Source organism: Plectropomus leopardus, chromosome 22 (genome assembly GCF_026936395.1).
Source record: "Plectropomus leopardus strain MGB_pleo_1.0 chromosome 22, ASM2693639v1, whole genome shotgun sequence".
NCBI lineage: Eukaryota > Metazoa > Chordata > Actinopteri > Perciformes > Serranidae > Plectropomus > Plectropomus leopardus.
The window spans coordinates 6,582,129-6,598,446 of record NC_142197.1 but is presented as its reverse complement, the minus strand read 5'-3'; the positions used below and the strand labels follow the sequence as shown (position 1 = coordinate 6,598,446).

The following is a 16,318-nucleotide window of genomic DNA, read 5'->3' as shown; positions in this document are numbered from 1 at the left end:
AGGAAAAGTTTTCATAATAGAAAAAAACACAAGCCCTGTGTTTCTGAATTAAAGGATTAATTGCCTTATTAACAATTCTGATAATTTTTTCATAATTCTGACATAATTGTCTTTTTAATACAGAAAAATTAGAGTCTGAGATCATGAAAAAAATGCAGATTTTTTTTCAATTTCTCAAATTATAATTTAGTTATGAAAAATGAAATGATTATTTAGTCATAATAATTTATCATATCATTATCTTGGTAATTTAGAAAAACAAAATCAAAATCGTTTGTTTCTCAGAATTATGATAAACTAATCCCATTATCTCAGAAAACAAGAATGCATAAAATTATTTAGTTTATTTAGATTTTTTTCCATCCAAATCTCTTTCAAAATTCTGAGAGTAATCCTTAAATTCAGATTTCTTTTTTTCAAAAAAATAGCAGAATATTTTTTTATGAAAACGTTTCTCAGAATTCTGAGACAATCTCATTAATTCAGAAAAATTAGACTTTATAAATTCAGAAAAAAAATTAATTTTTTTTCTTCAAGTGAATGCATCACACTTCTGTAGATCTGTGCATTTTATTTATCTTTTTATAGTAGTTGACATCCAATCAAATATTCAACTGCAATATCATGACTATAAATAAGAAATTCAATTTATATAGTAATGAGTGTTAGAAATCAAATTTCTCAAAATGCGAGAAATTTTTTTTTAAATGTCTGAATTATTTCTGTATCTATTTTAATTTCCACGACGGATTAGGCAAACAGTATGTCAAGAAAATCTTGTGCCATTTTTTTTTCAGTGGTGGACAGTCTGTCCTGTCTTTATCGTGATAAGATGGACATTCGTTTATTTATCTATTATTTCGTGCGTGCGTTTGTAAAGCTGCTGCTCCTGTTCAAACAAAGCCAGGTTATGAGGATGGAGGTAGATTAATCCCCCTCCCAACCACTCCCAACATCATCCCCTCATCTCTCTCTCCCTCTCTCTCTCTCTTCCTCTCTCTCATCATCCCCTCATCTCTCTCTCTCTCTCTCTCTCTCCCTCTCTCTCTCTGTGATGCTGCAGCTCCTGTAGTCTCTCCAGTCTCCAGTAAACAGCAGTCATGGCGACAGTGGTCCAACCGCTCTCTCTGGATCGAGGTAAGACGCTCGGAGCTTTGCAATTTGTGCTCGTCATCTGACGTTTTGCCAAACTTCGGCAAAAGATCTGGCAACCCGGTGTACATCCAGGTGTTTGTGCCCGACTCGGATTTCCTACAGATTGTTTTTACGGGTCGGTATTTCCTGGCAATATGAGCTCGCGCTATTCTAAATAAAAAAAAAAAAAAACGTCCAGCCTGTCCGTTCCGTGCGTGCATTTTGCAGAAAGGAGCGCTCGATTTCTCTTGAAAATCATTGCGGTGTCTTTCTTTAATTCGCCGTCATTTATCCGACAAATGCACATCCTTGCATCGCCAACAGTGCGATTCATTTATTCCTATCTATATTATGTAACGTGCTCAGTAATATTATCCTGTTCGAGATCGTTTTTTTGCGCTTCGTGTGTAAAAATAAAGCCTCAGCTGCTGTTGCACGATTATCTACTTTGTGATATAGGAGACAACTTTTGTATTTGGATTGGGCAGGTGCAACCCAGGCAGGTTGGTGCCTTCACGGGAGAGCAGTTGTCTTTTTTTTTTTCTTTTTTTTTTTTGCACTTGTTGGAAATACACAGTATGCAAGCAAAATTGCAGTGAAAACCTATAATGATATATGATTGAGATGGTGGTTACACAGCATGTTCTGCTACTGCACCACAGGTAGTGTTTACTAAGAGCTGAGATAGCGTGTGTAATTGTAGACCATGTGACTTAAACACTTATTTGTGTATCCCCTGACCTCATTCATATGGTAGTAATGCCTCCAGGATTCATTTTTGCATAATTGTTTTCACTCTCTTCTTAAAGAAAAGAGCTGCTATAGTATAATGCATTTTAGCATATTTCATAAAGACCCATGTAATAATATCATAGCAAACCCACTGGGGGATTTTATACAGATCTTAGTACAAGATGCCCTATATACATGGAGAACAGAGTCACTTAACCGTTTGAAACCTATAATTGACTTGATGTCTTTCAAAAACATGGGAAGAAGGCAAAAAGCAATGAAAGACAAAATGACCCCAAAATGTGCAAGAAATTTGTCAAAAAACCTCCAAACAAACCTGAAAATGAGTTAAAACTAGTTAAAAAACAAACAAAAAGGAAAAATCCTCTTATATATGATGAGTCTGTAGCATAATTTTAAATATGTATGATAATTATAAATATAGTTTTCCCTAGCTTTGTTCTTTTTTCTCTAGCTTTTTAAAAATCATTTTCTAAACCTGCTAGTCTCTTGAAATTTGTGAAACATTTCTTACCAAGATGCCTATTACCCTTTCCCCATGTTTTTAAATGACATTGCACCAATTTGTTCAGGGTTCAAAGGTTTAAATACTTGTAAAAAGTGCCTGAAAACAGCACTAGAAAAGTGCTCCAGGTTTCAAAGGGTTAAATCCCTACACTTAATTGTTAAAGGGAAAGTTCAGATATTTTGAAGTGGAGTTGTATGAGGTACTTACCCACAGTCAGTGTAATGCATACATTAGATGTTGGTTGGCATGCCCCAGTTTGGAGAAGCAGACAGGATTACTGACATTGAAGCTAAGCAATGTACTGCTGTGGATGGGGGGCAGCAAAAAAAAATGCATTTTAGCCACCTAAAAACATGTCTCACACCCCAAAAAATCTGTATCATTTTAAATGTATGCTAAATTGAGAGTATTTTCACTCTTAACCTTCATGTCAGACATCCTGTTGTGACGAGATAGCTGTTAACAACCTCAGTTTTCTGACAAAACTTTTGTCAAAGCCACCAGACTCCATCAACAAAAACAGTAATTTTAACTCGCTGAACACAGGAGTTGCTGGTCGACCACTGCCTCCATCAGTTAGTTAGCTTGTGTTATTGTGTGACTTTGTAGAATCTAACTAACCCTTTAAAATGTCAAAGTCACTAAAAAAAACCCACAAACTAACTAACTGACTGAGGTAGCGGTAAATCAGCAACTCCCATGTTGAAGACCATATATATATTTTTTTAAATTTAATTTTCTTTTTAAAATTATGTTGCAGGAAAAAAATAGAGAAAATACTTTTTTTCAATACTTTTTAAGGTAATTTTTATGTTTTTTCACTTAATTATAGGAAATTGTATTCCAACTTTTCTTGCTAATTTTTGGGCAATGTATTGTTAAATTGCTCATCGCCTTCTCTCCATGTTTTTTAAATAAATTAAACCAATTTGCTTTGGCTTCAAAGGGTCATATCACTGTTTCTCTCAGTGAAGTCTGTCTATGAAGAGGAATGTAATGACTTAATTTCTCAGTTGGAAATCACTGTCTGCCATTAAGATAAAGCAGGTCAAATATCCTAAATACATTGTACACCTCAACTGATACTGATTTTTTTAGGTATTGCTGACCCCATCCACTGCAGTACAATGCTTAGCTTCCATGTCAGTGCTCCTGTCTGCTTCTCCAAACTTCTAAACTAATACTTTAACCCTATGAAATCTGAGCAAATTTGTGTGCCTTCTTTCAAAAACAAAGGAAGAAGATGATGAGCAACAAAAAAGGAAATGACTTTAAAATTAGTAAGAAATTAGTAAAAAGTACAATAAAATTACCTGAAAACTAGTAAATAAATTAAAATAAGATAAAAACAAGAAAAAATATACTTAAAAAAGAAAATGACCCAGAAAAGTGCTTATATTTTTTTAAATTACATAACGTAACATACTTTTAAACAGAATTTTCCCTAGTTTTTTCTCTTTTTCCCCAAGTGGTCTTTTAACCAAGTTGCCTTTTTCCACATGTTTTTGAAAGAAATCACACCAGTTTCTCAATGTTATAAGGTTGAAATACTTGTGAAAGGCATCTGAAAGGACCACAAGAAAATCTTTGTCACTCCATATTTTCAAACGGTTAAAGTACTTATTTCTAGCCCACAAGTGAAAAATTCCCGGCCTTACATTCAGACCAAATGCATATCCAGTGGTGAAATGTAATATTGCGCAAGCCTTGCGTAGGAAACGGATGCTGTCAAATATCATGAAAGGAGAGCTATTTCCTCTGTGCCAAGTAAAGCTAGCATCAGCTCCCCAGTCACTTCCAAGCCACAGGAGGTGACTATAAATACACTTAATCTCGTGGGAGCATACATTATTATGTGGGAATTAATCTGACTGCTGTCATGTGTTATATGGAATCCAAGTAATTAGCCACAATTGATCATTTTCAGGATTTTTTTCTGCTATGTGCTTGATTGAAATTTGTTCTTCACTAAAGTTCATTGCTCGTGGGCAGTGAAGCTTTACTGATGCACAATCTGCAGGGTGAAAAAGTGCTGTACCACGCAGAGTTAATGAAATGAGTTTAAGATTGCAGGCAAACAGATAAACAACCCACACAAATCATCCTATAGAATCATTTTAAAAAGGGCTTAGCTGTGCTGATAAACAGGCTTTTAAACACTGACGCTAAGAGGAATATCTTTCATCTTGGTGAAATGTCAGTGTTCAGCCTTATCTGATCTCAGTCATTTGCTGGGGCAGCGATTCAGACGTGACCTCAGCCTGAATACAGGGGGGCTGGCTGATCCATATTCACATGCTGTGGCTTGAATTCGACCAGTCAGCGGCTGGCAGCTGAAATGGCAGTGGCAGTAATAATGATAGTTTCACACAGGAGCCGTCAGAGTAAGAGAGAGAGGTGACGTTACAGGCTCTCTATTTTCAGCTGCTGCCACTTTGGAGAAAACACTGTAATTGCTAATGAAAAGGTAGCCCTGTCTCGCGTTGGGAGTCGCCTTAAGCTGCCGAGTTGCTGAGTTTGTCACACACATACACACACACACACACACACGGCGAGGAAACGGACAGAGATGTTCATTTCCAGAGCTCCCACTTGGCTTGTTGGGTCACAGCAGGATGAAAAGATCCTACATCACTGACCTTCCTGTTATTGTCGGAGGAAATGGCTGTAATAAGCAAGCACCAGCACCCTCTATCAAGAACAATGGGTTTGAAAGTCCCTGAATATTTTATAAAAACCAGGCTGCATTCTCAGACGAGCTGGCATTTAACTACAAATAGGCAAGTCTCAGACTTGACAGCTTTTGGATGTGAAATAGTGAAAGCAGAGGTCATCGAGGGAGTATCTCAGTTGCTGTTGGTCGAGCAAATTTGTCAGAAATATATAGAGAATGAGTGAAGGTAGATTTGCACTCTTTTGTCAAAAGAGAGATCGTCTGTGTACAATAAGTGCAAGTTGTAGCAACTGCAAACAAAATTACACTAAAACGCTTTTCCCACTGCACAAAAATCTACAAACATCCTCTAACATCTGGCTTTTGTATGTAAAGGGAAACAATTGGCATTCACTCCCAGAACAAAGGACACTGCAGTATTCATTGGTATTTATCAGCTCCAGCACTCAAACATGAGTTTGACAGAGAAACAGGTATAAAAACAGAAGTAAAGACCTCCATGCACTTTTCACTGTGTACTAACCTGTTTTCTAGTGTTTTAGTGACATTGATCATAATAACACACCAGGATATAAACAAAACAAAACAGAAAGGTTTTGTTTTTTTGCATGCTGGCGTAAGCATTTAGCTCAAACCACAGCTGCAAATAAAAAAGGTTGTACCCTACATTGGTTTGTATCATATCCTACATAAATCCACACACAACGGTTCCTATGATACCTTATGACTTAGCGCCCCACTTACGATGTTACGTACTTAACGTGAATCAACCACCTCAACCTGCCCCCTTTACAGGACCACTTCCTTCTCTGCTCCCACCAGTGCACTGGTCACATGATTATTCCCAAATACGTGGGTTATACAAAGATTACTGGCTCATGATTACATAGGATATGTATGAATTTTGGTGCATTACTTTTTGTTGGAAAACATACACACAGTGCATGAGAACAGTCTGGAAAGGCATTATTTGCCATAGCATCATGTGACCTATAAAAGCAACAAAAGTGTTTCCATTGCAGTTGTGCAAAATAAGGCTTTTTCAAATGACCAGAAATACTACCTCATGTAAGCATAAACATTGCGGTACATGGAAGTGTTTTCGAAATTGACATGTTTTCATTAGGCAGATTTCATATTTGCAGTTTTAATTTGTGCCGTTTGAGGGTTAATGGAAACACACCTAATGAAAAAGTCAGCTCATGTACAACATCACTTTGGAAACGTTGATATGATACGTATGAATTGTACAAATGTAACGTGTAAATGGTTTACAGAATCATACAATGCCAACATTTTGTTCTGGCGACTGGGCTGTTACATTGCTTGTTCTTTAATAAGTTACTTCCTCCATTTCCCAGAATGATAAGCCAAAAATACAGCAAACGACTTGTTGCAATCATCTATTGGATATACAGGTAGAATGAGAGAGCGACAGCCTGGCGATGCCTTTGGAAGAGCAGAAAACCTCAGTATCTTGTAACTGCATAATATTCTGATCTACAGCAGCTGGTTTCTCTACAGTGTATTGTTCTCTGTGAATGTGTTGCTCATCGCTTCAAAACCACAACTCTAGAAAGAAGCTCTTACCCCTTCAATAAAGGCTCCTTTTAGTTCTCTTTCCTGTGTGTCAAGGTTTAGTGAGTCTCTCTACAGTTTATAGCCTCCTGTCTTAATGGACTGAAAGGAATATCTGCAGCACTCTACTGCCCCAGTCCTTGTTTTCACTCTGAGGGATCACGGCGAGTTCACTGACTTGAGGCCGTACCTTATTCCCATCACATGTTCTCAGGCACACCAGCAATCCAGGGATTAGCGGGGTTGCTGACAAGTTTACGTCACTCATAGCAGTTAATATCTCAACCCACAACTGTTTAATGCAGAAAAAAGGTTCTTGGAGTAACTGACTGAACTTAAACCCTTTGAAACCGAAGCAATGGGCTTGATTTCTTGCAAAAATACAGAGAGAAGGCAATGAGCAATGACAAGAAATGGCACAGAAATTAATAAGAATTTAGTAAAATGTTACAAGTAAATTGCTGGAAAGTAAGGCTAAAACAAATAAAGAAATGAATAATTAAATATTTAAATAATTAAATAAATAAATAAAGGAAAGGTGAAAAAAAGAACAAGAAAACCAACTTAAGAAATTGAACTAAAAACTAAATTAAATATATATATATATATATGTTAGGATTTTTTTGCCTTAAAAAAAGAACAAATCTAATAATGTCCTCACAGCTACTATTTTTTAAAGTAATTTTCTTGTCACCTTTTACTATTTATTTTCCTATTTGCGGGACATTTTGGACATTTCAAGTTGCTCACTGCTTTTTCCCCTTGTTTTCAAACCAGTTTTCTCAGGTCCCAAATGCATGTTAAAGGCATCAACAAAACTGATTTCTTTCCCGGTTCTAAGCAGTTAAGGGACGCTTGGCAGCAGAGTTGCCAAGGGCACAAAGGACACTTAGGTCAAAGTGACAGTGGCAGATGGAGAGGTCTTTTCAGGACATTGTATTCACGCCTGATAGCATCTCTGAGTCTATAAAGGAGTCAGAGAAAGGTCAATGAAGCAGAATTTGAAAGGAGGATCCTCAGGTTTCAGAGATTTATCACGACCGCATGGTTTAATGAGCTCAGCCTCTGATCTGGGCGTGTTTATTTACATCCCTGCAGTTTTGTCAAAATGACACTTCTAAGTGCTGAGAATGATTACACTCAGTTCTGCCACTGATATAAATTGACTAATTGTACCAGAAAACTGGAGCGCTGCCCAGTGCCAGCACATCCACACAACAATGTTGTGGAGCCTTGTCGAGCGTTGAAGCCTTCATTACGTGTCGCTGTGGCTTTGTTCAGCTCTGTGCCTTTTCTCTAATCAGCAAATGATGAGGACGACCTTTCTTAGTCTGACTGAAAAAGGTGATTTCTCTACACTGTATTCCTCCCTGTGAGGCTGCTAAACATCACCTTAAAGTTTTGCTCTGACGAAACATTAGCTAGGCAGTAAAAATTAGATTTAAAAAGAAGAATCTGGCGATATGATACATATCATAATACGGGGTTATGATTCAGTGCATAGCAATACTGAAAGTAAGGTGATATATTTCAGAATTAGAATCTGATGTATTGCCAAGAGGGTTTTCAGAAATGTCTTGTTTGTGAAAGCTAGGCTTAGGCGGTATGTAACATACCTTCATACCTTTCTGAAATTTCATCAGGGTATAGGGTAATGGTGGTATGAGTGTGCGGCGTTAACATCCCACCCCAACGGCGAGTACGCTATTTACTTTAAGCTTTTCAGACTATTAAATGCACAATAGAAACCCACAAATTGTTAAGAAAAGTAATACTTTCACACTTATTTTCGTTATTAAACACAGAAATACAACTATACACCTTTTGAACTCAACTTTTGCTCCCACTCAGGAAGACTGACAAGGCTTAATTAGCTTTGTTAACTCATCATAAAGCTCTCTGCATTCAAACTCGACAGAAACAAAATAAAACTCATCCAAACCATCTTGACTACTCTTGCTAGTAATCTCGTTAGTAAGTCCACTGTTCCAACAATCACCAGCTCAAGTTTGGTTGAAAAAAATCTTTAATTAACAAAGTTAGATGTAAAAAACATGCCCCTATTCACCACAGTTTCTCGCTCTGCCGGCTGTGTACAGTCCTGTAACTTATCCCTCCACCACTTGGTGTTTTGTTATCTTTCAGCTCATCTGTGTTTTCCATCAGTAGAGACCAGAGCTCTGGTGGTGCATGCTGTGCACTACAAACAATTACTTTAATAGAATGAGGAGTGGCTGTAGTGTAGTGAAAAACTATCTTCTGGTACACTATACACTGGTCTACAGTAATACTGTTATAGCCTGGTGAAAATCTGCTTAGCAGTAAAGCTGATTCTGATTTGCCTGATGTTGCCTTGGTTTTAGTAAATGACAGTATATTGAATCATAATATCTTTATCGTGGTAAGACTGCTAGATTCTTGGCAATACGCAGCCCAGTGACAAGCCAAACCAACATCACAGAGCTAGTGGTGATGAGGGCCAATTGTTGAGTCACTTCACATAGCTTATGTCTTGACCAAAAAGTTGAAATTGAGAACATCACAAAGACTGCAGCCAATTAGCACGTACCCTCTTGGCGTGCATAAGAAGAAATAACTCTCCATACCAGTAGATGGTGGCAGTCTGTATTTGTCATTGAAAAGGGGTGAACCTAAAGATTCAAGATGCTAGTTACCCAGTTAGCACATTAACAACACAACACATTATTGAAGGAACATTAATTTACGGTGCACCAGCGGGCAATTACACAATGGTTTACTCCAAAGAGCTTGACAGCTAAAAAAATATTCTTACCTATTTTGACAGGTTTGCTTTGATCTCATGTCCTCCTGACTTTAGCCATTTCCTCACTTACATTTCACTTCTAGTGTCTGAGCTGAACTGCCAATCAGAGGGATTTCATTCACTGACAGGCTCTGCTGTCTTTGACACTTATTAGCATGCTGAATCAGCCCAAAAAGACCAACATCAGTTGACTGGTGCGGGACACTCTACAAAAAGTAGAGCATCAGATGCTAACCCACTTTCTGACATTGACTGACGGCCGCTCATTGACTTGGTGTGTCAGGGCCCTAAGGACAACTCTTGAGTGAAGCCCTTGGTACTTCAATTATGACTCCTCCTGATGGCATCCCTGTGTGCCAATCTGAGTCTCTGTACAATTTATAGCCTTCTGTCCTTAAAGACTGAAAGAAATATCTGCAGCACTCTACTACCACAGTGCTTATTTTCCCACTGAGAGATCATAGTAAGTGCATTGATTTGAATCCAGACCTTATTCCCATCGCATGTTCTCAATCACACCAGCGATGTCAAAGATTAGAAAGGTCGCTGACAGGCTGATCTCATAGTTGTTGAGATCTCAACCCACCTCTGTTTAATGCAGAAACAAAAGGTTCTCATAGTAATTGTCTTGAGGGGAAACTGTCCAGTAATTAGCGAGGATGAAGAAGACAATAAGCGCGATGTTTTCGGTCTCTGCTCTCACCGCAGGCTCCCATACGAGCCATTAGCCCTCAAGGAGTGATTTATTTGTCGGGCTTTGAGGGGATCGTCGCAGAAGGGCAAATTAGAGCTAATTCTCTTGGCATGGGACTTGTTTGGTAAAACCCTGTCGTCCCATTTTACTCATTCAGAGTGTGATTATTTCAGTTATTATAGTTTGAATTAGCTGCAGAGTTGCTAAGGGCACCAAGGACACCCGGGTCAAAGAAGCGGCGGCAGATGGTAAGGCCTTTTCAGGACATTGTATTCATGCGTGGCATTCCTGATAGCATCTCTCAGGCTGCAAAGGTGCAGAGGAGTGGAGGTGGAGGAAGGTCATTTAAGCTGAATTTGAAAGGAGGATCCTCAGGTTTCAGAGATTTATAACTCCCGCATGGTTTAACGAGCTCAGCCTCTGATCTGGGCGTGTTTATTTACATCCATGCAGTTTTGTCAAAACGACATTTCTAAGTGCTGAGAATGAATTACACTCAGTTCTGCCACTGATATAAATTGACTAATTGTACCAGAAAACTGGTGCGCTGCCCAATGCCAGCACATCCACACAACAATGTTGTGGAGCCTTGTCGAGCGTTGAAGCCTTTATTACGTGTCACTGTGGCTTTGTTCAGCTCTGTGCCTTTTCTCTAATCAGCAAATGATGAGGATGACCTTTTTTAGTTACAGCCTGATGTTAGAAGAGCTCAGAGAAATGAGTTTTCAGAGTAAAGTGCCACACACACAATGCCTGCTATAGTTGTCTTACATCAGCCTTCTCTTTTGCATTGAATTTTATTATTCCTTTTAAAAAAATATTGAAGAAAAGAAACTATAAAGACCTTTTGTATTCTGGGTGTGTGACGAGGTACGCATAGGTCTCTTTGGTTGTTAAAGCTTGTAATATCAAGGGAGAACTATGTTGTGTTTGCCTGATGTCAGAATTTTTAGCTCTTTACACTCCATTTCCATCCTCCGTTTGACATTGCGTCCACTCTAGCCAATCTCTATTGGAGAGTGCATTTGATTTTCCCTAACCAATTACTAGAAACCAGAGGTTGGAGTAAGTCACATGCACATGTCCAACCCATTCTCATTTTAAAGTCGTCAAATACTGCTGCTTTGTTAGTAATTTCTGCATAAGATACAGGCACCAAAAGCCACCTTTCAGGGCCGGATGATATGTTACAGTGCAGCATCAGTTTGTTTATGATATGGCACCGGTCAGCCAGACAGCTGGTAAGCACCTGTCACGGCCATACGATACGCCCATTGGACAACATCAGGTTGAATCGCTGCCAGTAGGGACATAACATAAGGAGCTGAAAGGGCCCTATAGGTTGGGCAGGAGTGGGAGTGGATGGTCAGACTTTTATCTGGGAGCCCGGTGTTCACGTTACACATGAATATAGAGCGAAACCTCTGTGCTTTTTCTGAAACATAACCACTCTTACCTTTGTAGCCTAATCCTAACCACGTGCTTTTGTTGAAGTCCTGGCATTGGTTTCTAGTGCTGTCCTGTGTTTTGTGACATCCAATATCACAACCTGTCTGCATATGTGGCTGCTTCCTTGTTTACTCTCACTAGTGCATTGTTTACATTAGCAAAGCGTTCCGACTACATGGATTATACAGGAATTACAGACTCATGAAAACATGGAACAGACAAATTGTGGTGGATTACTTTTCCAGATAGTGTACATATGAACAGTGCATGAGAACATTTTACTAATCTTACAGAAGAAATCTAAGATGTTCGGGTCCATTAACGTCGATTGTTTTGCCATCTCGCCTGTTTTCCCCTCGCTCCCATCTGTATTATAATGCTGCCTCGAAATTGATGTCATGAGGTCATATCCTCGACATAGAAAGTCAAGTACACTGTATGTTTGGCATTCAACCCATGAAAGTCAACACTGTTGCTAGGCGACCAACAACAAAAATGCATGTCATCTTCCCACTCTTCCTGCAAACACAGCAAACACAATCCCACTGGAAAACACTATGAGGCCGATTCAGGATCTTTGACTTTGATGTGAGAAAGATAAACAGAAAGCATGAAACATTTTGGAAAATTTCGTAGTTTTTTTTAATGCTGTTTAAACACCTTTAACTGATGGTTTGTGAGCGTAAAAGTGGAGGGAAGAGCCACCATTGGTTCATTATTGAATCTCCATAAATATTGTGACTCCATCATCAGCACACAATGGAGACTTTGTTCTGAGAAAGTCTTGACAGTCTTGTAATTAAAAAAAACTTGCATTAAACTTAGCTCATTTAATCATTAAGTATCACTAATGAGAATGCCCTCATCCTAAGTATAGCAGAGGGAAATTAACTGCAGACAGGATCTCTGCCGGTGTCATCGCTCTGCTTAATATGGCAGCAGTGCATTTCACTGTAACTGTATCGTGATGTAGCCTGCACACAATTTATTCGGGTTGGTGTCACAACTCCTCAAAGATACCCTTTAATTACATCTTTTCCTTTGCACAGTGCGATACCTTGTTGGGTTTTTTTTAAAGCTTTTTCGGGCAGATAATGAGAAAGAGATACTTTTTTCTTGTGTCACTGTTCTTTAAAAAAGAACTCCTCATTTAGATACAGCAGCATCAGCTCCTTTTTCTCTTCCTTTAGAGAAGAATCTGTCAAACTGCACAGTGAGAATGACCTAATTGCATACAGTCTGTTTGCTTCACAGATATGCTAAATTTGGCAGACTTTCAGCTGTCAACGTGAAGATTGAGCATATATAGTTTTCAGTGAGGCGGATGGAAAAACTTGTGCAGATGCTGCACACATCTGGACCTCCTGAATCCCCCAAGAGCATGAAACTGCAGGTCTCTGGGTTGAGATTAAAGTCAAAATATTAAAGCAGTTGAGGGATGAACTTGATTTCCCTCCTCTGTATTTTTAGAGAAACAGATTTGGCCAGGATTACTGGGAAGTCCAGTGGTGAAAGAAGAAGTATTTGACTTACGTAGCAGCTGAGTATGACAGAAAGAAGACTCACATGCACAAATGAGTTGCAACCTGGTGGAGAGCTGAGAGTCAGGGGTTGATGGGAATATTTGGAGCAGCTGTGCAGCTGGGTGTGGCTGTCAGGTGATGATGAGAAGGCAAGAATAGCTCATACCAACTGCAGGGGAGGGATGAAATAGCAGGCCCTGGAATGACATGAGAATTATTAGCTGGCAGATAAATAACAGGTCAAATGTGCAGAATAAATATTTTTTTATACTAAAGGGAACATATTATGCTTTAACTTATTTTTCGATGTTCATAATTAATGCAGCAAAAGTTTCAAATACTGACGTTGACGTTTGTAAAATGATATACTATTTACGAAAACTTTTTTTTTTCTAATTTTGCTACAAGGTCAGCTCATGACAGATTTCTTTATGGTCATTTGCTCCAGGCACGCTTCTGCAAGTTTTAACATGACACACTGCTACATGTAGTGGTAGGCCTGTGTTAAACATTTCAACAACAATCAGCTTATTGTTTTGGTTTTATGACCCTCATCCTTTTGATTTGGTAACTCATGTACAGATATAGCAGCCAGCTGTATACAGCAAAAAAGCTCCACATTATCAGCACCAAGCAGCAGAGAGTCAAAGTTAGCAACTAGCTGGTGAACACAGTGCAGCATTTAGCAGCTAAAGAGACAGATATTTCCCTCAGGAGTCGCTGGAGTCCCAAAAAGAGAGTGAATGTTGAATTTACATTCATCAGGTGGCCAGAGATGCAACTGCAAGTGAATGCTAATGTTGTTCTGTGTCTGCTGGATGTGCAAATACTCAACTGTCTGCGGAAGTCGGCCATAAAAACTTTAAAAACAGTATTATAATATTACAATATATTCTCTATGACACTATAGAAAACAGATTAAAAAGTCATACAGTGTAAAATAATAAACCCAGTCAACAGGATAATTGTTGTCATTGTACATTTTTGCAAACCACAGATATGTTACACTTGTACATTATTATGAAGGTGATACATTACTGTGGTTAATGTGTTAAAAATTACTATCCTGGTGGGAAAAGCATGAACATGCCACCACAAAACAATAGTTTTTGTTGTTTCTTGGTATTTTGCAATGTATTTCAATGTATTGCAATATTTTGCGATGTATTACCTTTTTTCAACAGCAAATGGAAACTCTGTTTTATCCAATAACATAAGATTTTCAGTCTATTAATCTCATTGTAGTCATTTTTATTGATGCGAAAATGTATTTAGTGGACTGAGAAAGCAACTGATTCTGATTCTGATTCTTGAAGGCTACCATAAATTTAATTTGTATTTGTTATATTTATTATTTATAATATGAAAAAAATATACTTTGCATTTGTATTGATATAATATTGCCACAAAATATCTCGGTATACTATGCTGTATTCATTTTTCACCCACCCCTGATATTTACCTAAAGTGGTGGATGCATAAAGTGAAATAATATAAAAGTTGATGTTCCATCACCGGTGAAGTCGAAGGAAATGCATGGCTTGAAATACAGTTTCTGTTTAATTATGACTTATTCCAAATCCAGCTGTATTCATGCATGTTGTTATTGCAAAGCATTGTTGGTTAGTCACGGGTGCGATCATATTTCATGTATTACCCTGCAGCTAAAGTTATTCATAGACTGCATCTAACAAGCACACCATGTGGGTGTTGAGCACATACTTTGTGTTATCTTCAACTGTGCTTCATTTGTTCTGTCAGCCTCTTTTTTCCTCTAAAGGTGCTACATGAGATGAGTGTGGTCTTTCACCATGATTATGTCATAGTGCAAAGGGTCATCCAGGAGCTTACCCCCCCTCTCTCTTGCTGCCAGACTATTAGGTAATGTAAAATGCCTTTTCGCTGCACATCTGATTCGGAAAATCTTTTCCTGTTAATGTGACGTAACTGAGATCCCCTGCAGTTATCTCAGCATGCTGTGTCATGGAACACAATAACCCTTCAATGCCTTTTACCTCGGTTTTTTTACACCCCTCTGATCAGTCACACAGCTCATCTGATGTCCTACTTTTACACCAAGCATGCAGAGCTGTGGGTATTGAAGTGCACTCATGGGACACTTTTGCTTAAATCTGTGCGGCTCAGAAGTTAAGACAAAAACAAAAGAGAGATTTTTTTTTGCACTTTATTACGTGCTAGAAATAATCCAGCAGGCATGTGCCAGTTTTCATGCAACACTACTTTGATTTGTTTACACATTTTCTCACAACGGTATCTCCCGTGTGAATGACAAACAGTGTGACAGTGAAGCAGAAAATCTTCACAGACACAGATTAGACATCACTGGAAGCAGTAAATGTGCCACTACAGTGCCGGCAGACATTTCATTACCTCTGAGCTGCACCGTTTGAATGAAAGAGCTATATGATAACCACTTATTACCATTCATTTTGTAGACACCTGTAATCACCTTTTCTGTGTCTCTGTGCTTTTGCATTGGGATAATACTGCATAAGGTCATAAGACATACACTGGAGCAGGCTTACAGGATTTAACCAGAAAGGCAGAAAAAATGTTGGTATTTCTGCAAACCACAGATATGTTATTTTTGCAAGTTATTACAGTAAATAGTTGAAACCCTGAAAGTTTACGTTTCTGACAATGCTGCGGATAATGTGTGGTTAGGTGTAGACTCAAAAACCAGTTGGTTATGATTATGAAAATATCATGTTTCGGCTTAAAATACAGGGGTTTTGGATACAATCCCAGTAGGAAAAGCAGCAATGTCTCATAAAAAAACAACTGCTTTTAGTAGCACTGATTGTGCTGAAAGAACAGCAATGAGTCGCTACAAAACACCCACACTTAGAGCATAGAAAGAAACTGGAAACACAGACAGGTCACTACAAATCTGTGACATATAGGTTGCCACAAAACACCTAGGTTTGGAGCCTAAAAAGCAGCCAGAAACACAGCATGGGGTCATTACAAATCATCCACTTTTGGAGCCTAAAAAACAGCTGGGATCACATAATGGAGATGCAAAAAACACACATTTGCAACCTAAACAGCCAATGGAAACACGTACAAGTTGCTCCAAAACACCAACATTTTGAGCCTAAAAAACCACTGGAAACACTGACAAGATGCTATACCACACCAATGCTGCTTGGAAGGTGTCTCACCTAGGTGACATGTCATACACCAATCCCTTCGACGC

General features: G+C 38.5%; 1 protein-coding gene across 2 annotated transcripts in view; it reads left to right on the top strand.

Moving 5' to 3' along the window:
- Positions 1–975: 975 nt before the first annotated feature.
- The window catches only part of lin7a (lin-7 homolog A (C. elegans)), a 46,366-nt gene continuing 31,023 nt past the window's right edge, over positions 976–16,318 (top strand). For both annotated transcript variants that reach the window (XM_042511220.2, XM_042511221.2), the window contains exon 1: positions 976–1,137. In XM_042511220.2, the coding sequence (XP_042367154.1) occupies positions 1,101–1,137 (37 nt within the window). In that variant the 5' untranslated portion in view covers positions 976–1,100. The remainder of the gene's footprint in view (positions 1,138–16,318) is intronic.